The sequence below is a fragment of the Gymnoscopelus microlampas genome (genome assembly GCF_963454915.1).
Source record: "Gymnoscopelus microlampas genome assembly, chromosome: 12".
Lineage (NCBI taxonomy): Eukaryota > Metazoa > Chordata > Actinopteri > Myctophiformes > Myctophidae > Gymnoscopelus > Gymnoscopelus microlampas.
The window spans coordinates 19457418-19481212 of NC_139949.1; the positions used below are offsets into that span (position 1 = coordinate 19457418).

At 39.6% G+C, this 23795-nt stretch overlaps 1 protein-coding gene across 1 annotated transcript; it reads right to left on the minus strand.

Annotated features, from left to right (window-relative positions):
• Window positions 1-944: 944 nt before the first annotated feature.
• stoml3b (stomatin (EPB72)-like 3b) lies at window positions 945-19447 on the minus strand. Its single transcript, XM_084074785.1, has 7 exons — window positions 19267-19447; window positions 9801-9907; window positions 6174-6246; window positions 5049-5131; window positions 4257-4460; window positions 2278-2412; window positions 945-1780 (listed from the first exon to the last, which is right to left on the minus strand). The coding sequence occupies exons 1-7, from the start codon at window positions 19328-19330 to the stop codon at window positions 1592-1594; spliced, it is 855 nt and encodes a 284-aa protein (XP_083930911.1). The 5' UTR covers window positions 19331-19447; the 3' UTR covers window positions 945-1591.
• Window positions 19448-23795: the final 4348 nt, after the last annotated feature.

The window sequence follows — 23795 nt, forward strand, 5'->3', positions numbered from 1 at the left end:
GTTAGGGTATAGGGACCTCAAAAAAACACTTTCACCTAGAAACTCCATTCACAGTTCAAAAATCACACCCAGTGTGAAGTGGGCGGTGTGTGGTCATCACAACATGACTCACTTTATAAAAAGGATAAATGACTTTTTTTAAAGTCCATACTGCTATTCATAGGGCTGCACATGTGTCATGTGTTTCGCTAGCCAATCACAGTCCTGAATTTGCAAAGTCAGCCAATCACATTACAGTTAGTGGTGATGACACTAGCTGTAATGTGATTGGCTGACTTTGCAAAAGTATCGATTTGCATTAACAATGGAAGGGTTAGGGGGTATACAAATCTTTTGGTCGGTGTCCAAAACTCACTTATAGGGGGCGGCTACACCGCCCCAAAAAATACACCTTACTGTGGACATGCATGCTTGAGATTTTTGTCTCCGCCAGGAGACTATGTTTTCGTTCTCGTCCTTCCGTGTGTCCACCAACTAACATTGGTCAAGCTTCACGTGACAATATGTTGAAAGGGTGTGCTTTGATTGGCTAGCGAGACGCATGATGAAATAGAGTCTATAAATAGGTGTGTCACTTCAAAAGATCATTTATATATTTTGAAGTGAGGTAAGACAGGATTAATCAGGAACAGTACTGGCGGAGACCTGTGCTCCGAGGAGCACATTTTCTAGTTAAATTTCTTTTTATCAAGTACATTTGCTGTTCTCACTTTGGACTGTCACTTTGGACTCTCTAAAACAATTATGGATATAAAGTTTTCAATTCGTTTCTCAAAAAGCGGTTTGAAACAGAGATTACACATCCCTCAAAAGCCAAAATGTCTATTTACTATTAAATAGACACTCAAAAGCCAAAATTTACTCATAAAATATACTATTTTATGAAAATTCCTGTATAGTGCACTCTGCATTGATATGATCATTGAGCACAAGACAATTTTGATTTTCATTTAATAGAATATTAACAAAAATGTATATTACAGTATGTGATGAGTAAATCATTTTAAACATTATGCACAATAAGGATAATAATGACATCATGATAAATAGAATATGTTGTGCAAATTGAGCCATGCACTCACATCCAGAGCTTTGAGTTGGATATCATTTACTCGCACCACATTGTGACCCGACTAATATGACAATGTAATAACTGCCATAATGTAACAATTGGTCAAAATATAATCATCTCTTAAAACAAGGCCAAATATTGATATATTGATCAGGTAATAACACTTTCAGACTGATATTTTTTTTATACATTATCAAGCAGTTATTAAACTATAATTTGTTACAAAAGTTCCTCAGACCAACCTGAGTTCAATTGTAGCCTTTTAACCACTCAAACCCTCTATTCTGAGTAAAATGGACCTGAGTTACAATTGCACATGGACCACTTTTTACCGATTGTTTAAAGATTAAACACAAAATAAAATAAAAACGTATAAAATGGGGGTCTGTGGCCTAATGAAAAATGGGGGTTGTTGAAATGAATAAAAAAAAGTTTGAGAATCACTGCAGCAGAGAATCAGCAATTTGAGAGGGTCGTCATGGCTAATGAGTCCGCAGGACCAGGGCGAGTGGATCATCTTCACTTCTTCATAAAGTGACTTATGACATCCATGGGCAAGGGGAAAATGATGGTGGAGTTCTTCTCGGCTGCGATGGTGCTGAGGGTCTGCAGGTAGCGAAGCTGCAGGCCAGACGGAGACTCGGAGATCACCAGGGAAGCCTCCTTCAGGGCGCGGGATGCGTTCATCTCCCCCTCGGCCGCAATCACCTACGCAAAGACGGAGAAAGAGACAATTAAGCCAGAGTCACACTTAATTGCCAACAACACACTTAATTGCCTTGTGAGCTTGTAGGTCGGCTATTCTCAGGCCGTTCTCAGTGCACGACGGAGCATAAATTAGGCTTTTTGGTGACAAGGCCATGTGGGCTTCCTTTATGTCGATGAGAGAAGTCCACTATGAAATGATATATCCAATTATTTGAAAATGTCGACGCCACTCTTACAAAATGTATGAAAGAATCACAATGAATCATATAATGAATGATTTTGCTTATTTACCACTTTCAACCTGGCGTCCCTACAGTATCATGGGCATTTACATTTTTAAAAACTGTTAGAAACAAATTCTTATTCCTTGGTGGTTGGCATGTGCGTAATTCTTTGCTATTGGCATATACTGTACTGTATGCTGTATACTGTTCCTGTAAGTGTCTGCGTGTGCGTACAGTACGTACATGTGCACGTGCATGTATGCGTGTGCTTACCTTAGCCCTAGCCTCTCTTGTAGCCTCAGCCTCAGCAGCCATTGCTCTCTGAAGCTGATGGGGCAGCTTCACATCTTTGATCTCCACGCGTTCCACCTTGATGCCCCAGTCATCTGTAGCCTCATCAAGGGTTGACTGCACAAGAGAGCAAGAATCATGCATTAAAGCAAAAATGTTGAGGACTTTCCATTTTCTTTGAAAAGCTTGGGTATACTGTAATAAAGATGTGTTGGGTGGCTTGCACCAGGGGTGCATTCCAGAAAGATGTCTCAAAACCTCTTGAACTTAAACTTGGAAGTCTGACTTGATCAAGCCAGATGTTATCGGTTCCACAACACATGAATTCTAATCTATATAGAGGATCCGGTCAAGCAAGGTGGGATAGTATAAACTCAAACCTGTTCACTGTGAACTTGTTTTTTTTCTTCTGAATTTTCTTCCAAATTATAAGCCCCAAATAAAATGTATTTGGGTAAATTCCCAATTTCCCCCACACGTGGGGAAAACTTAAAGGCATTTTTGATTGAACATGGAAAGAAATTATTAATTCATTATGGATTCCGAGACAGCCATGTGATACATGAGCTCAAATGTCCATGTGGCCTGACATGTTGGAAAGACATCAACCTACCTTAAAACAAAGAATAAGTGAACACAACAGAATGATCAAGGCGATCCAGTAGTGGTCCACTTAAATGATTTTAACCATGATATTTCCTCAATACGTTTTTGGGAAAGTAAAAAGTTAAAATACCCGAATGAGGTGACGATAATGTTTTCACTTTCAGACCTTTCTCACAAGGGTATGAATGAGGAGGTGGCATATGTTATATGGCTGCAATATTGTACAGTATATTACATTAATATGGTGATTATGGGAGTGGAAAACTGGCAGAAAATATTGTTTTTATTTTATCATGCTCATAAAGTGCTCTGTGCTCAAACTGTGAAAGGTGCAAAGCAGCAAACGTTTCGGTCGCAGGACCTTCGTCAGTGCAGGCGATTATGGGAGTGGTACACTTTCTAATCCTGCTTTCTACAATACACCCAGTGTAGACGCTCAAATCACAGAGATGCAAATGACAGCTTTGTCCAGCAGAGGGCAGTGTTATGGTGTTGTGCAGTGCACGGCCTATGTAGAAACCATAGACTATAAAAAATAAACTTTGGACTTTTCGACTATTAAAGGCAGTAAATATGTGGGTGACAGGTCAAAGCAGATCAACATCAACATCAAAAGGTTTTATTTGTCACATGATCACATGTGAAGTGAAATGTTGGTGTGGCATACTGTACTCTACCACACTGCTAACAATGTCCAACATATAAAATAAAAAATGAATTAAAAAAGTAATTTAGATGTGAACTTTTGATGTTGTGATGGTGATACAAATGTAGTGAAATGGTTATGTCCACCAATGCAATAAATCCTATAAGATAACTGGTGTCACTGGAGACTGTTTGTGAGAGGGCTGATTCATAATTTATATACGGATGTTTTAAATATGAGAAATACCATTTTAGAAATATCCTACACTGCTTACAGTAACAACATTATGTTTTGTGTACGGTAATCTGACAATGCATTACAATCACAGTTCCTTCCAGGGGCATCAATTATGCAAAGACGTTTTTTGGGTTCTGGTTCCAACGTTTTACACTGGTCAGGCAAATGACCTACCCTAACTTCCAGATCTTTTTTCCCAGGCTTTTTGGTTAGGCCCGACCGATGCCGGGGAGTCTAAGCCAACCAAATACTGATGTTTTGACCGATATTTTGCCAAAAACATTTTCTAGTCAATTTGAAAAACATATATTTTATTAACAACATTCAACCTGGCATCCCTATTTTGGGCATATCATCATTAGGCAAACATTTTCAGACATTTTCCACAAGTTTCTAAAATGTTCAAAAAAGTAAAAAAGTAAAATAATGACCGATATGTCGGCCAAACCGATATATCGGTCGGGCTCTGTACCTGCATGTTGTGAGAGATGCCCTCGCGGTCAGACAGGAGCTCGGCCAGGTTCTTTGTTCCCAGGGTGTTTCTGAGGGTGGTCTGAGCCAGCAGACGCGTGGAGAAGTCTGCGTTGGCCACGTTGGCCACGGAGGAGATGGGGTCACTGACCCGGAAGTACACCACTCCGTCCACACTTACGGTGACAGAGTCCTTGGTCAGGATCTAGGGTGGGACCACATGAGATGAAGGTGTGAGTCTGAGTTGATCAATCTACAGCAGGTGTTCCCAAAGCTTTTCAGCTCGAGACCCAAAAGAGACACATTATATTATACTATGTAGTCAAATAATGTATACTCTTTTTAAAAGTACTATAACAAAGAAAAGCATTCACATTTTAGTGATGTTTTAAATAGCACATTTGACATGATAAATCGCTAAACATATTCAGTGTAATTTTTCAGATACCTCTGTCAATGAAATCCTAAATTCTGGTCTTTAGTAGTAGAGCGGAATGTACAGATTTTGTAGCAACAATATACTTGCTGTGCAGTTTGGCACAGAGTAAACCCTGGAGTGCAATTTTAAACCAGAAAGTGTTCAAATCGACCCTTATCCATTTGTACACTTTGTACAATACAACCATTTTCACCCTGGCATCTAATCCTTATTTTGGCCATGTCATTATATTGTCAAAAATGTCCCCCTAAAGAAGAATTGAAAATAGCCTATTCAAGCATGGCTATTTTCACGATTCATCGTATGATGAAGTACACAGGGTCAAATTAGCATTGTGTATTGACCATACCGTACCTCCTGAGGAGGGATGTCGAATGAGACAGTTCTCAGATCCACTTTAACAATGGAATCAATGCAAGGCAGGATAAAGAAAAGACCTGAAAAAATCACCGGGAAAAAGAACGAAATCAATATGAATCATCAATTAATTCTCACAATTATATATCCTGTTTAGCCCTTATTTTGTTCACTAACGATTTATCTGGATAAAGTCATAGATAGACCATCTCTGAGTAAGTATCTGTTTAAAAAGTTCAAATTCAAAGGATCTTGTCCTGATTTGTTTTGCAGTAATAAGGAATAATAAAAACGATATAAATAACTACATGCACACATAGATGTAAACACTAAAGAGATACTGTAAATCACATGATCTCTCTGTCTTCTGATATAGCAGGCTAAAATCCTCAGGCAGTACAAGGGTTTCAGTTCAAGACTAAAGTTAAAGGGGTATTTCACTTTAAAACACTTCTGGGATCATTCCGAGGTGCTTTTGTGTCTTTTAAGTTGCTTTGATTCAATATGTTGATATTTTAACTAGATAGACGTATGCAGTTTCTGTTGTTTGCTTGTTTACATATGGTATTTTTTAGGGATGTCCAATATTATCGGCCTCCCGATATTATTGGCCGATATTAGCATAAAAATCGATATTGGAAAATATCGGTATCGCTTTTTTGATTTTTTTTAAAAATTATTATTATTTTTTTTTTTTTTTAAATAAGTTACAGGAGTTCTTACTGTATGGTGTGTGTGATATGAAATGTGAGCTTACCATAATCACGGTACTCCCCGCATATATCGGTATCGGTTGATATCGGTATCGGAAATTAGGAGTTGGACAATATCGGTATATCGGTTATCGGTAAAAAAGTCAATATCGGACATCCCTACTATTTTTGGCATTTTGACACCTGCTATACTAGTTACTTTGTAGCACTGTTGTTGCTCTATGCATCTGCTAAAATGCATAAATTAAATGTTTTTTCAATTGTATTTTTGTGTTTTCCCAAATGTTTATGTTGTGTTGTTTCCTTGGGTTCATATCTTTATTTGTTTTGCCATTTCGAAATCCATTCATGTTTACACCTCACTGTAAATTCTGATAAAGACTCTTATTATTATTATTCATAATATTACCTGGTCCTTTAGCCTTCCTGTCTGTGATGCGTCCCAGTCTGAAAATGACAGCACGCTCATACTCCTGCACAATCTGTAATACAGAGATTCAAGATTTAACAAGGTTTAAACTTTTAGAGACACATCTGCTTTAGTATACATGCAAATGTTCCCTCTAACGTGCGCCCGTGTGCGCATGGACATGGCTCTGGAATGTGCCATGCAGAACAAATCTATGTAGCGCACCTTGACCCCTTAGGCCCTGTGTCCAACAAGATGTTATTTTCCTGAGCGCAGCTCATGTTTTTAATTGTTTATGACGGGAGCGCCACGTTTTTGGAAACTCCAGCAGCTTGGCGTTGCGTTGGGCGTTTACCTTGCGCTTGCATGTGCAAGCGAGGTGCTTTCTTTTGCCCACTGAGAGCTCAAATATTTTCAATTTGGGCGCCTGGAAGCGCTATACCAGGCTCAGGCACACACGTGAAATAGGCTATTTTAAAAAACAAGCTCTGTTTGAACGATTACGTTACTGCATTTTTTGTGAATGAATTACAGTTTAACCCAGTGATTCTCAACCTTTTTAATTTCAAGGATCCCCAATTTGATAGAAATGAGGCCACTGACCTCCATTTGATTTTCATCTCTGGGACCCCAATCTACATGGTCAAAAGCCAGTGTTGATTTAACTCTGAGAGTGTACAAATGCACACATCATATAGGCCTACATGCATATATTCTGTGCCTTGGTACCTACAGTACACAGTATGCGCTTACATAAACATTTCCTGTTGGACTGTCTTGTATTCATCATAATGCCTGTCACTTCTCAGCCAGGGCATAATGTCAATATGCCAGTATGTCAATGCATTGTTATATTGTTGTCTCATATTTATTGCTTTTGCTCTATGTAGACATCATTTTGTCAACATTTATTCCTCTACATGTGTTCACATATACTGAATAATAATGGATATGCAAAAACAACATGTATTTTTCATTGTAACGGACCTATAGTAACATAGTGTTTTATAATGTTGATGATATTGTATTTTATTTTTATTTTTATGCTATGTTGATGAATTACATATATAATACATAGGACCACAATAGAAAGTCCCCAGGAAAGTCCCCAGGACTTTTTTGTGTTGTCCTTTTAGCTCAAATGTCTGACTGTACCTCATGCTGTTTACATTTCTGTCTAATAAAGTATTCAATCAATCAATCAATCAATCAATCAATAGTACAATTAAGTAAAAGTAATCCAACTGCAAAATTACATAATTAGATTAGATTCTTTGAATAAGCCATAACTTCTGATATGATAAGGGTTGGACAGGCGCTGCCAAGGTGACCACAGTTTACCCAGTGTGTACGTCAGACGTTGCTCAGCAGTCGCTCGAGTTCCGCTCAGAGGGTTTGAGTGTTTGCTCAGACTGATGAAAAATTTGAGGCAGTACAACCTTGGCAATGGTGTTCAGTCATGTGTCCTAGAGGGCAAAATATTTACCTCTAATCTTTTGTGTTCTTACCAGCAAAACGTTATATCTTACTCTTACTTTTTGTGTGAAGTGATTCTGAAAAAACACCACCCACACTGATTTCAGTAATTAGTTACACCCTGCCTCTGTGGTTGAAGCAGCGCTAATTACTCAAACCACCTGCTATATATTGTAGCTTGGTTGGAATGTAAACCATGCATATAGTCTGTCTTGGACCTCTGGGACACATGACTGCACAGCCATTATTACGCTATAACCAAATAGAAGAGTGGTGGGAATTAAGGGTTCCCCTGCTCAAGTTCTATATTCAGATTGGCTGCCCAAATCAGACTTTTGGCCTATCCAGTTTGGGTTTATCAAATATGAATAGAAATAAAACCACATGGAAACTGAGTTTTACATCAGATTTGAAAAAGAATAAAGTCTGCACACTGGTGGTTGAAAAAAGCTCCAGAATGTATTGCTCGTCAACGTTTCGGCCTGTTCAGGCCTTCATCAGGACATATATATCATCACCATATATATATATATATATATATATCTAACTATATAAATGGCGAGCAACTTCCGCACCCTGGGTGCGACACCCCACAGCTCTGTTATCGAATAAACAACGCACCGCCAGACCACATGTCGCCAACTGACTCGCCACGGCGCCCGCACTGAATTTACGCCTCGCGTAGGGGACATCTCACTGATCACTACACCTTTTCCACCGCGCAACATAATTAATTCTACTCACCAAATGTCGGACAAAACGGAAGGGGAGGCAGCTTCGTACCGTTTACCGTGCGCACGACCTCATCACCACAACAGCAGGCAGCCGGTGCGGGGGCTTTTTCCTTTTTTTCCAAAAAAATTTTTTGCTCACCATTTTCTCCAGGCACCATTTCTGGTGTAACGCCACCGCCAGCATGCGCTGGCTTGCGCTGCCATTGCACTCTGCCCATCTCCTCCACACCAACACACACGCAGCTCCTTTGCTTCAACCCCCCCCCCCCCCTTCTTACGTACCTCCTTTGTTCCACCCAGGCCGTTACTTTCACTTCACTCATGTCTCGATCACACTATGTCCGTCCTTCACGTGCCATGTTCATCCCAAACACAAAAACAAACAACTCGGGTTGCCAAGTTCAGGTTGCCAGGTCCTCTAAAAACAAGCGCCAGAAACAAGCAACCACCTTCATGAAAAAAAAAAAAACACCAAAGGGCTCCGCCATGTTCCAGGGGGGTCCCCGCGCGTCCCAACACTCCACAGGGGGTCCGTAGACCAGCAGGGGGTCCGCGGGGGTCCCCCTCAAACATCAAAAATATATTTTTTTCAATTTTTTTTTTTTTTTTTTTTAACTTTTCCACAGTTTTACTCCAGCAAATTAACCGCCATGTTCCAGGGGGGTCCCCGCGCGTCCCAACACTCCACAGGGGGTCCGTAGACCAGCAGGGGGTCCGCGGGGGTCCCCCTCAAACATCAAAAATATATTTTTTTCACATTTTTTTTTTTTTTTTTTTAACTTTTCCACAGTTTTACTCCAGCAATTTCAGTACCCCAATATACACGCGGCCCACTGGGCCCCGTGCGCGGCTGGGGTTGAGGGGGGCGTAGCCCCCCGAAACTCTAGTATATTATATATATCATCACATATATATGTCCTGATGAAGGCCTGAACAGGCCGAAACGTTGACGAGCAATACATTCTGGAGCTTTTTGCAACCACCATTGTGCAGACTTTATTCTTTTTCATTATACTTTGTTTGTCTAAGCACCTGGGCCAACGGATGTGCGTGCACTACCTTGATATCTTGATCAGATTTGAACCACATCCCTAGGTGGTTTGAAATGCGACAAAAATCTGATTAGTATCAGTCTGGAATCTCTGGATGCTCAGAGACTGAAGCCTGATTGTCGTAGGACTGTGTCACTCTCTGAAAATATTTTAAAAAGCTGCTTTTCAGCGAGTGACACTGACGTAAGACAGAGTATAAGTTTTACTAAAGAAAGTCTATATCGTTATGTCATTACCACAGCAACCACTTGCAAATAATAGTGTGGACAGTCAATACTAAAGATCAGATTTCAGAAACAAATGATGCCAGCAGTCAATTAATGGCATCACAATTAAAGCCTGAAACGCACAATGAACTGACTCACCTTGAAACAAAACCAGATGGTGATGGGGAACAATAACAGAGTAAAGAGGCCAGAGAGGATAACTATTACCCAGCCACAGCATCCCAATCCTGATCCGGCCTGGTCAGCTAGATGGAGGAAAAGGAGAGAAAAGAGAAAACAAAGTTGGGAGGGAAGACTTCTAAAATCCCTATGTGCCTGTGTGGCCTGACAAATCAATAGTGTAGTGGTACATAGTGACAAACCTCAAATGGATACAAAAAAAAGTTTCAGTACATTTATAGATATAATCAGGGGGCTCTGATTATAATAACCATATTAACAGCGTTTCAGCAGCATGCGTATACAAATGGCTTAAGAGTCCCATTGGATCATATAAATGTATGAAATACCCACATTGTTCCAATGTAGACGAAAACTTTTATGTATTTCAAAACCCGCAAAACAGATTAACCTGCACTTGTTCTGGTGTGTTCTATGTGGGGAGAACAAAACACGTCTTAGGGATCGCCTTGCATATCACATATGCTATCCGTACCAACAACCTGGATTACCCTATCCTATAGCCTAGCCAGGCATTTTAAGGATGTTCACAATAGTAATGATGACACTCCTTTACGCATTTAGGCATTGAACAAACACATCAAACCCTTAACCAGAGGTGGAGATCGGCTTAGGAAATTAAATCAACAGGAAACTTATTGGAGCCTGGACGCACTCAGTCGTCCGGGTCTAAATGACGATATCGACTTTATGTGTTTCTTTCAAGTTTTTTTGCAGCTTTAAAAAGCTGTCTACTATACATATATATATATTATTATTTTTTACATGTATACCATATTCTCTATAATTTTGTTTCTTTTGCTGCTATTCTGCTTTATATATTTGTGACTCCAATTGGATACCGTTTCATGAACATTGCCAAATGTCAAATATTCTCTGCATTTTCAGGCATGTAAAATGGATGGAGGTTTGCAGGTGGCTCCCTAGAAAGGTCATCACCCGTTCATCACAAGACAGCAATGCATCATTTCTCCTGATAAAAGCAGTAGAGTAAAAGAGTAATGCTCATACGTGTAGGCAGTGAAATGTTCAATGGTGGACATTTGGATTTTATTTGGATTTGGATGCTAGAGGACTACAGGATGTTTTTGTTGTCCACTGCTCACGTCCTCAGAGAGGAAATGATTTTTTCCAGCTTACGTAATGGTCAAGACAAATTAGATTATGTTGTTGTGGTAACTGTCAGATAGATGGATACATTGCCTGGAAATGCTTTCACAGCGGTCAGAATGGAAAAAAGGGAGTGAGCTGGTTATTAAGGGGGGTTCGGTTGCAGTAGAGAAGCAATGGTAAAAAAAAAAAAGGATCCTATTATGGTACATGCATTTTGTAGTTTCAGGCAAACTGCTGTAGATGAAAATGGCAAGATGAGTAATAGTAAAAAAAAGATACTGCCAAATGTAGTTAAACTTAATAGTTTAATTGCATGTAGTTCTACTCCCCAACACTGCCTATATGTGCACTTTGCATTGGAATACTATGAATTTCTTAACCGGCTCAAGGTGAGCCATTCATACACATGCATCTGTGTTGCAAGCATGTGTCAATTTGATACTGTGAACAACACACAATTGCTATCTCACAGTCACAGCATAGTAACAATACAATAGGTCTATGTCATCTCTTTTGGTCATGAGTCTGTCTGTCTGGTCTGAGAAATTCCCATCCAGTCATTATGACGAGTATTACTGTTGTGGTCCAATCCAAACAAATGTGAAATTTGTCATACTTTAAAATATCGTATGGATTCTCACACTTGAGTTTTTGTGAATAGCTGAGATTGTAGGTTACATGTTAAGAGGATCAGGCAGGTTCTCTTACTTTTTAATAGGCTATTTCAGGAAATCCTTGCTGTGATATTAATTATATAATATGCAAAATAAATAAATAATTATTTTCTTAAAATCGTAACCTATGAGTATTCAACATAATCAAACAAACAGTTGATACTTTATTTCTGCTGCTCCATATCTCCCATAGCAGTTAACCACATTATCAGTTATCAGTTTATGTTATGAACTGCCTATGTCAACTTAATCATTACTTAGATAAGGCAAGTTTGAATGGGACACATTAGAGCCGTGTAGCTCTACTAGCAACTAAAACCTTGCCAAGTTTTAGGTTAGCAAATGAATAATGTATATATGGAAACGTACAGAGCTCCAAAACAGGATAGGCCTATTCAAACTATGAATATAAAAAGTTGCGCTGTCTGCTTTTACAAAAATGTATGGAAGGAAACTGAATTCTAAACTGAAAATATAGCTGCAAGCAGCGATAATATGGGGCCAGGAGAGAGAAAGAGAAATGATAATTCCTTTAACAGGTCAGTTCATGAAAGTCCTTGCGGTCTTGTTTCCAATGAGTGCCTGTGAGGAATTAGGGGTTAAGAGTCTTGCTCAGGGACAAATTTCATTTCATCGATACATTTGCTGACCTGGCCTGGAATCGTACCTGGGGCAACCAGAGTCTCTGGCTCCCTAGGCGGGCTCACTAACCACTCAGCTATGGCCACCCCTGAGAGAGAGAGAGAGAGAGAGAGAGAGAGAGAGAGAGAGAGAGAGAGAGAGAGAGAGAGAGAGAGAGAGAGAGAGAGAGAGAGAGAGAGAGAGAGAGAGAGAGAGAGAGAGAGAGAGAGAGAGAGAGAGAGAGAGAGAGAGAGAGAGAGAGAGAGAGAGAGAGAGAGAGAGAGAGAGAGAGAGAGAGATACGGAATAGATTGAAGAGACAGAGAGAGAGAGATACGGAATAGATTGAAGAGACAGAGAGAGAGAGATACGGAATAGATTGAAGAGACAGAGAGAGAGAGATACGGAATAGATTGAAGAGACAGAGAGAGAGAGATACGGAATAGATTGAAGAGACAGAGAGAGAGAGATACGGAATAGATTGAAGAGACAGAGAGAGAGAGATACGGAATAGATTGAAGAGACAGAGAGAGAGACAAATGGAATAGATTGAAGAGACAGAGAGAGAGACAAATGGAATAGATTGAAGAGACAGAGAGAGAGACAAATGGAATAGATTGAAGAGACAGAGAGAGAGACAAATGGAATAGATTGAAGAGACAGAGAGAGAGACAAATGGAATAGATTGAAGAGACAGAGAGAGAGACATGGAAACGGAATAGATTGAAGAGAAAGACATGGAAATGGAATAGATTGAAGAGAGAGAGAGAGCGCCATGGAAACGGAATAGATTGAGTCATGTTTTTTTGCATTTCAACTTAAATGAGGCTGCATCAAGTGAGGCTTGAACCGGCAACCTTACGGTCATGAAGCACTCTTAGGTAGCTGCAACACTACCTATAGTGCTATATCTTTGTCCAGGCTGATATTGTCTGTGGAGGATCACAAACTCTTGCCTTCCAAGCCCCTGTTTCACTAACACTAAGATCACTCGTTCACAAACCATTTACCAATGAAGAAATTGTACATCTCCTCAGAACCAAAATTAGTGAAAGTAGCCGATCTACAAGCTCACAAACCATTCAAAGTTGTCAGATTGTACATTGGCTATTTTCACAATGAAGTATGTTATACATTGAAAAAACATACTCTCATTGCTATCTGAAAAGTTGTGAGATTGTAGATCAGCTGTATGTAAAAAACACTCAATTAAGTATTTCATGTTATCTTTAACAATTGCAGATGTATTCATTGATAGTCATGTTGTGTGAAATGCAACTTGGATGAAGTCTGCACCAAGTGAGGCTTGAACTGGTGACCTTCAGGTTGTGGGGCACACATTTAAGCGAGAAGCCACCAACAGACAAGAACCTGTGAAAAAGGAGATCACAGAGATCATACAGTTTCACGCAAATAGCTGAAAAATCCTGGGTTTAAGTGTTTTTCAAACTGCTCAAGATTGCGGACAATCTAAGGGCGGTGCTTACTGGTCAACGTGATAGATGTGTTCCTCATTAGTCAAGGCACATGTGTAAGCAGGTCTAATGGCTGTCGGACAAACGAGGCATGACTTTTGCCTGTTTAAAGTTTCAATTTTCAAAAAATTGCTATAGCGCCCCCGTTTGACCAATTGGAGTAAGATTGGTTTCAGTGATATTTGGAATGGCCCTTTACATTTCTGCAAAGTTTCAAAGAATGGTAAGTCTGCATGTATGTGTTAGGGGCAGATGAATAATTGTCATAAAACTGCAATATTCATTGGCTCATTAAAGCTTCATTTTTTCACTTATGGAAGATATTTTGCAAACGTTTTTTGGTATAGGTCCAAAGTTCATGTGTAAAAAGTTTCGTGCAGATTACTCAAAAATCCCAGGAGGAGATAGGTTTTAACTGTTTTTCATATAATTCCAAATGGTGGGAGATCTAAAGGTCAGAGGTCAAAAGTCAGAGGGTGAAAGTTGTTCAGCATGAGGAGACGCATATGTGTATCCAAGTTTCATGGCTGTAGGTCAAACAGGGCATGAGTTGTACCTGTTCAAAGTTGGCATTTTCAATTGAGTGCTATAGCGCCACCTTTGGACGAAAGATTGTGAGAATTATTTTTTGATCGTTTTTCATGACCATCTACCATATGGCCGAGTTTCATAAAAAGCGACTGCACGGTTCAGCCAGAACTGCCAAAAGTGGCAGAAGAAGAAGAAGAAGAAGAAGAAGAAGAAGAAGAAATGGAAATATAGCTGCAAGCAGCGATAATATGGGGCCAGGAGAGAGAAAGAGAAATGATAATTCCTTTAACAGGTCAGTTCATGAAAGTCCTTGCGGTCTTGTTTCCAATGAGTGCCTGTGAGCAATTAGGGGTTAAGAGTCTTGCTCAGGGACAAATTTCATTTCATCGACACATTTGTTGACCTGGCCTGGAATCGTACCTGGGGCAACCAGAGTCTCTGGCTCCCTAGGCGGGCTCACTAACCACTCGGCTATGGCCACCCCTCAGAGAGAGAGAGAGAGAGAGAGAGAGAGAGAGAGAGAGAGAGAGAGAGAGAGAGAGAGAGAGAGAGAGAGAGAGAGAGAGAGAGAGAGAGAGAGAGAGAGAGAGAGAGAGAGAGAGAGAGAGAGAGAGAGAGAGAGAGAGAGAGAGAGAGAGAATAGATTGAAGAGACAGAGAGAGAGACAAATGGAATAGATTGAAGAGACAGAGACAAATGGAATAGATTGAAGAGACAGAGAGAGAGACAAATGGAATAGATTGAAGAGACAGAGAGAGAGACATGGAAACGGAATAGATTGAAGAGACAGAGAGAGAGACATGGAAACGGAATAGATTGAAGAGAAAGACATGGAAATGGAATAGAGAGCGCCATGGAAACGGAATAGATTGAGTCATGTTTTTTGCATTTCAACTTAAATGAGTCTGCATCAAGTGAGGCTTGAACCGGCAACCTTACGGTCATGAAGCACTCTTAGGTAGCTGCAACACTACCTATAGTGCTATATCTTTGTCCAGGCTGATATTGTCTGTTGAGGATCACAAACTCTTGCCTTCTGTCATGACCCAAGCCCCTGTTTCACTAACACTAAGATCACTCGTTCACAAACCATTTACCAATGAAGAAATTGTACATCTCGTCAGAACCAAAATTAGTGAAAGTAGCCGATCTACAAGCTCACAAACCATTAAAAGTTGTCAGATTGTACATTGGCTATTTTCACAATGAAGTATGTTATACATTGAAAAAACATACTCTCATTGCTATCTGAAAAGTTGTGAGATTGTAGATCAGCTGTATGTAAAAAAACACTCAATTAAGTATTTCATGTTATCTTTAACAATTGCAGATGTATTCATTGATAGTCATGTTGTGTGAAATGCAACTTAGATGAAGTCTGCACCAAGTGAGGCTTGAACTGGTGACCTTCAGGTTGTGGGGCACACATTTAAGCGAGAAGCCACCAACAGACAAGAACCTGTGAAAAAGGAGATCACACAAATCATACAGTTTCACGCAAATAGCTGAAAAATCCTGGGTTTAAGTGTTTTTCAAACTGCTCAAGATTGCGGACAATCTAAGGGCGGTGATTACTGGTCAACGTGATAGATGTGTTCCTCATTAGTCAAGGCACATGTGTAAGCAGGTCTAATGGCTGTCGGACAAACGAGGCATGACTTTTGCCTGTTTAAAGTTTCAATTTTCAAAAAATTGCTATAGCGCCCCCGTTTGACCAATTGGAGTAAGATTGGTTTCAGTGATATTTGGAATGGCCCTTTACATTTCTGCAAAGTTTCAAAGAATGGTAAGTCTGCATGTATGTGTTAGGGGCAGATGAATAATTGTCATAAAACTGCAATATTCATTGGCTCATTAAAGCTTCATTTTTTCACTTATGGAAGATATTTTGCAAACGTTTTTTGGTATAGGTCCAAAGTTCATGTGTAAAAAGTTTCGTGCAGATTACTCAAAAATCCCAGGAGGAGATAGGTTTTAACTGTTTTTCATATAATTCAAAATGGTGGGAGATCTAAAGGTCAGAGGTCAAAAGTCAGAGTGTGAAAGTTGTTCAGCATGAGGAGACGCATGTGTGCATCGAAGTTTCATGGCTGTAGGTGAAACAGGGCATGAGTTGTACCTGTTCAAAGTTGGCATTTTTCAATTGAGTGCTATAGCGCCACCTTTTGACGAAAGATTGTGAGAATTATTTCTTGATCGTTTTTCATGACCATCTATCATATGGCCGAGTTTCATAAAAAGCGACTGCACGGTTCAGCCAGAACTGCCAAAAGTGGCAGAAGAAGAAGAAACGGAAATAATGCGAATAACAATATGGGTCCATGCTGGAAGCCTGGCCCCATAATAATGCGAATAACAATATGGGTCCATGCTGGAAGCCTGGCCCCATAATAAGGAGACAATTTCTCCAAATCTACAAAGGATAATTCATGTTTAGCCTCTTTATTTGCACGGTTTATCTACTTTGGGTTTTCAACTGATTGTGAACAGGGACCACCACCCTGACTAAGAATCAACCTGAGGACCAGTGGACCACTGTTGTGTTGGGTGGGGATATGTGGGCTAAGATTAGTTTTTGGATCCCATATAATGTGTTATAAACATACTATACTTATAATGCACTTAAAATAACTATAAACTAATATCAACTAATATTCATAATGCTTTATAACACTGTTTCTCAATCAATGGTCCATGGACTATGCTACTAGTGTTCCATGGCATAAATACAGGTGGTCCATGGAAAAATGTTTTGAAATGTAAATAAATAAATGGTATCTTTGTAAAATGTATAAAAAATATGTTTAATAATATTTCATCATAAGTCCATCAAATTTAAGAAAATACTTGAAGGTGGGGTTGAAGATTGCTTAAAATATACTAGTACTAGTCCAGAGCTCAAAAAAGGTTGAGAACCCCTGATCTATTCCTATCCCACGGTTACCCTTATTCTGTTCTCTTACTTTATCCAACCTTCTATATTAAACTTATGTTATCTTATTTACTGACATTACTGAATGCATGGTCAGGGACCACATGCAATACCTTCACAGACCACCAGTGGTCCATGGACCACCAGTTGAAAACCTCACAATGAAGTGTACACATTTACCTGGAGTTTGAACATGGTCATGTGGTATGGTATAGTATAGTATAGTAACTATTTTATAGTGTAGGATAACTACACTATACGATAGTTACTATACTATAATAGTATACTATACTATAGTAACGATAGTTTAGTAACTATATTATAGTATCGTATTTAATAGTAACTACAATAGTAACTAATATAGTGTATATAATAACTCTAAATAACTAGTAACTATATATCGTTACTATACTAGTAAGGATAGGTATAGTAACAATAGTAACAGTATAGTATAGTAAAATATAGTATAGGCTCAGGCTGTATACTATATAGTAACCTATGGTAGGCTCTTCCACATGACCCTGTCCAACCGGTTGGTTGGCTATCTTAAATAAGAAAATAAATATCTGGAGGAAATAGGCTACTGTTACCCAGCAGCAGATGAAAACATGCACCATTTCAACAGCTAAATGAATGTTCACACACCAGACAAAAACAGCCTTTGTATAAGGCATTTACTCCTGTCCAGCTGCTGTATCATCTAATTACACAGTAATCATGCATCGCCGCGACACACACACACACACACACACACACACACACACACACACACACACACACACACACACACACACACACACACACACACACACACACACACTTTTTTAGCTTGAGACCCAAAAGAGAAATTTGATAAATTGATGTCTCTGCCCAGTGAAAATAGCAGATCTACAATTAAGCTCACAACATTGTGACCTTGTAGATCGGCTATTTTCACTACTTCTTAAATGTTATTACATTTCTTTTTTTAAATTTAAAATCATTGAATTTGTTTTTAATTCATGAACATTTTTGAAAATGTTTTGAAATAATAATAATTAAAACAAAACGTAGGAAACTAGGAAAAAATAAAGTAAAAATAAAGGGATATTTACTTGTGACCCATAAAAGTGTGTCCGCGAACCACAAATGCGTCCCGAACCACTGTTTGGGAAATAGTGCACTAAGAGATATCGATTTCAACAAATATTTTGCTGTAACTTTCCGTTACAAACGGAAAGTTTGGGGAACAAGCGGAAAGTTTGGGGAGCAAGCCGTAGACTCTAGCGCCGCTAGAGTCTACGGCTTCAGCATAATCATCCAGTCCGCACATTTAATCTATGGTCCACACATGTAAATAGGATGAGTAAGCCGTCACATGACATTACTGTCCATAAAGTAAAAGATCGAAAAACGATTCCTTGATCTTCAACCAACGAGTACAGCCCTGTTGACTAGCCATAGAGGATCACACGACGGTCGTCTGTCACGACCGTCATGGGTGAACTTCAACTTGGTGTTTGCTCTGTCTCCCTTTTTGGCCCGTAGCCTACACACATAAACGTTCAGATTTCAAACATAAAGTGCTTACCTCATGCTTACCATTTTCTCATAGTTATAATGTATCAGAGTGCAGTACACCTCACAACCGATGGGGTCGCGTATTTGACAGCATATGGTGAAAATACGGAGAAAATGGCCAATCGGATTAAAATGCTTTTTATTGAACAATACGGAAGATACGGGTACTTCTGAAGGCCCGTACTTAATTGTAACATCCGTAGCCATGGGGTAAGCACTTTATATTTGAAATCTGAACGTATATGTAGATGTACGGACCAAAAAGGGAGAAAATGCAAACACCAGGTTGAAGTTAATCCATGACTGTCATGATATGACAGTCATCATGTATCAGGGCTACCTAACTGTCCACCAGTAAACAATTCCTTGATCCTCAACCAACTAGTAGCTATAGCCACATGGACTTGACAATTTCAACAAATATTTTGCTGTAACTTTCCGTTCCAAACCATACAAATATAAATAAATATAGGTACATTAAACTTAACATAGGGATTAATAGGTGATCGAAACACTTACATATTAATTCGTCCGTGCTCCTGACTCTTCTCTTTTGACTTTCCATTTGGTCTGCCATTTCCATATGATGCTGCACTGCAACCGCTGCTCGTAAGTGACTGGACAAGTGGGCGTGTTGGAATCACTTTAAACGCGTGAAGTGTGTGTGTAGTGAGTGTGTGCGTGTAGTGTGTGTGTGCAGTGAATCAGTCATGGTCACCTCAGCTGCCTGGGCTTTTTAAAGCGTCGTTGTTATGCGATAACGGCTTGAATGGGTGTGGCTTTTTGAGTCCGAGTTGATTATCAACAAACTTCAGTGGAGTTCTACAATAGGAAGACACACTGTGACTGATCTGACTGACTTATTACTCCATGACGACATAGATTACTTATTAAAAGGATCTTGTGCAATTGCAAAAAGAAGAAGAATAGTAAAAATAGCCTACAATTTGTAGGCCTATTGGAAAATATTAATTGAAAAATAAAAGTAATATTTGTTTAATTAATAGGCCTATATATGTATCATTGCAGATTGTATTTTCAATTGATGACCCTATTGTACCAGCTGGAAAACTTCTAATATTGAGGCGTATAGGTGAGCAAATGTGGATTAATATTAGGGTAAGATACAATTATGGCTATCATAATTTCTACTAAATTCCAAACATATTTAAATAAATGAGGGCCTAATAATGATTGTGTGTTGAGTGATAGATGTCCCTGGTTCATGGTGAGTGATATTGTCTCTGTTATATTGTATGTGTTTTTTCAATTACTTTTTCCAGTTCATTATATTTTTTCATTAAAAACAAAACTAAAAGAACATTGAAAAAAATATCATGAGGTAATAGTCCAATTGGTGAGATATCTTGCTTCATTGTGCTGTGTGTGTGTGTGTGTGTGTGTGTGTGTGTGTGTGTGTGTGTGTGTGTGTGTGTGTGTGTGTGTGTGTGTGTGTGTGTGTGTGTGTGTGTGTGTGTGCGCGCGCACACACACATGTGTAAAGAGGGGCGTAGGCTCCCCTGCCATTATAGTGTCAATGCTCACCTTTGCTTACCCTTACTTTGTACTGTAGGTTATTTACCTTGTATTATCCCAAGGCAAACAGACAAACAGACAGACCAAGATGTAGATGGCAAGATATCTATTCTGCATGACATTTGGACAATCTGATGGGACGTTACCGTCACTACATCCATTATTGTGTACAGTCTGTGGGCCACACATACCACGCCCCTGGTGAAAAGGGTCAAACAATGTTGGTATCCCATACAGCCGCTGAAGAAATTCATCATGAGCCCCTGCATCCTCAGGAGGTACTAAAGAACAAACCACCCAAGCCACAACCTGTTACACTCAACTCTAATACTGCAGTATCAAATGTGTAAAAAACAGACTAGGGAGTCAGGGCAGCTTCCACAGACAGGTCATCAGGCTGCTGAACTGAGTCCTGTCGCACATTTCACTCAGATATATAGGCTATACCTGCTGTAACCTGTAACCTGTTCTCTTCTGTGTTTTAAGCTTACTGCTGTTGCTGCCACGACACCACAGGGATAAATAATAGGTTATATTTTCTATCTTATATGTTTTACTGTCAGAGGCTCCATGCAAAGAGTGAAGAAGAGGGGAGATAAGTGGTCTGTCTGTTTAGTCCCTCTAAGCAGATTAAAACTCTGGCAGAGATCGCTGATTGGACTAGTCACCTGTCAGCCTTGCCCCTACATTAATGGGTTAACATTATTTTGGGAAAAGCCTAAAGATGCCTTCAACCCTCATTGTGTATCAGCAAATTGATAAATATAGCAGTGGATCTTTAAAGAGGCAGTGCCACAATTTTGGCACAGTTTTTCATGTATGACAGTGGTTCCCAAGCTTTTGTCCTCAGAGCCCCCTTCTTACATCTAACAAAAGCTTCTATTTGTAAGATGCAAAACGGAGTAGAAATAGACTGGACTTCTCACGCATCAAGACCACATACTGTACCTCCTCCCATCACACTAATACATAGAATCACATCACTCAAAATGTGTCATGCATGCCCGATGTGAATGTTCCTCAACTACCAAGAAATGTATAGGCCTAGTGAAGAGAATGTGGAACCACTTGATAGTTTGTTAAATCCATGCATGTACACTAAAATACGATTTCTTTGCAGGTAACGTCAAAGGCCAGCACACCAATGCAACTCCTTACAACTCCTTGCAACAAAGCCGTTTTAAGGCCAGTCCACACCAATGCAACTCCTTGCAACTGCCATTTGGGATAATGGTTGCAAGTAGTTGCAAGAAGTTGCATGTTGAAAGTTGCGTCGCGAATCATTGGTGTGGACTGGCTTTAGTCACACTAGCATTGTTGTGGTTTTTATTAACAGGAGAAGTGTTTAAAAAGATTGCTACTGTGCGCAACTAAACGATTGATGAGCAAGTCGAGAGTACATGGGCATGAGCACAGACATACGAATGGTCAGCATGCCAGATTCGGAATGGTGATTCGGTTGCGCGAAGCAGGGACACTTAGGTAAATTTGGTTTTGTAAATACACGTAGGTCTGTGTCCTTCCTGGGTCAGGAATCATTACAGTAGCCGCCCTCCAATAGCTTTGTGAGACATATAGATGAGCTGACCCATGCCAAAAGTGTTCCATGGCTTGTGAAACTGCAAATTTCCCTGGTACTAGGAATATGATATATGAACCATTTCTGGGGGTTTTTGTGGCAGGAAATTGCGCAAAGAGGTATGACATTTAACACGAGTGCTGAGGCAGGAACTGAATCCAGGTCACAGTGCATTACAGTTTTAATGGTGTGGGGATTTGAGGCACTCTATTAAAGAAATATAGGTTACACATTTGATGAATGCATCAAAGCAAGAGAGAACTCCCAATTTATTGTGGTACTAAATGGGCAAGGGAACAATTACAAACCGTTTTAGAGTAGTCTATAACAGGAAATAACATTTTGTAGTGATACCTGCTGCTATGTTCATACACCTCATTATGTATCGTCTAACCTCATGTACATACTGTACCAGCTGGATATGCTGTGTGTATATGTAGATATCTTTTGTTTGAATTCAGTCCTTCTCTTTTGATCACGCAGAACTGTTGTTTATAAAGACGATACGTGGTCAATAATGTTTTCTTTGGGATGTACATGACACAAAAATGATGGAAATATTAACGTGACTGGGGTGGGAATAGGGACATTACAGCAAGTGAGTGCAAAGTCAAGTAAGTGGCAAATGTTGTAATACTATTAGCCATTTTGGCCAACTCTTTCTAACGGCATTCCCTTCCGGTGAGGTTCGTACTGAGCCGAAATATTGTTGAAAGAAAATAAATATGCTCCAAAGAGGCAAATGTATAGTGAACAATGAAAAGTAAACGAAACAATGCCTAAACAAACAAAGGACGTTGTCGCAAACCTTTTACTGAAATTTTACATGTACACTTGAAAAGGGACAATGATAACAGGACACGAAAGACAGCGCAAAATTTTGCCAATTGTATAGATATAGGATATGATAGGATATCATAATGATACAGAGCCACTTCCTTGACAGAATGCCTGATCATTGTGAATTAACAAAGGGGCGGAGTTATTTATGTCAGACTTCAGCCCTCTAGTTTACAACATTCACATGACTGACCCACCCCTTTGCTTATCTATAGTCAAACAATATTATGACGATGAGCCACAAGGCACAGCTGTGGATTTTTTAATAGGAAAATGTATTAATGAGCAAAGGGGTGTGGTTTTGACATCATACTTCAACCCTCAACTAAACAAAATTCACATGACTGACCCCCCTTTGCTTGTTTAGTACGATGGTGAAATACAACATATAAAGATAAGCCTCAGAGCACAGACAGCTGTAAGGGCCAAGTAGGTTCAGAGATACTGGAAAATCTACACTTGATGCACTTACCTGATAAATGTGGTGTCACATGGAAACAATTTCCACAGTCTGTAGATAGAAGTCATTCAGGTTCTTCTGCGTTTTCACTGGTAAGCTAAGTCCACACCACTATACATTTGCCTACTCATGAGTAGAGGTGTGAGTGTGTTGGATAGTAGATAGAGTGACAATAGTAGAGTATGTATGTTGAATGGTGTGAAACAAAGAACCAAACCAAACCAAAAAGGCACCCAGCCCTGAGGAGAGAGAGGGAGAAATGAGCCTCCCATGGTTATTTAAAAAGGTATCTCTGGTCCATAGCATTAGAACTCCTTCTAACGCTAGGCTGCCATCCACCTGGGTACCAGCTGCAGGTAGCAGGCAATAATTAAGCTACAGGTAATACTCTAGAGGCAAACAGGGCAATAGACCAGCCTGGGGCACAGCTGGTTAAACACTGTATCCATGTTCTGGAGGAGCATAAAAACAAGAAAAGGGACATTACCGTACAAATGTATGCTCTTTCACAATTATAATCATAGACAAATTGAAACAAGTAAAAAAATTACTGAAAACATTTTATATCTAAGAAATTAGATAGCATTTAAGGAGGCATGCACAGTTGCACACCAAGTTCAAATGGGCACTGGT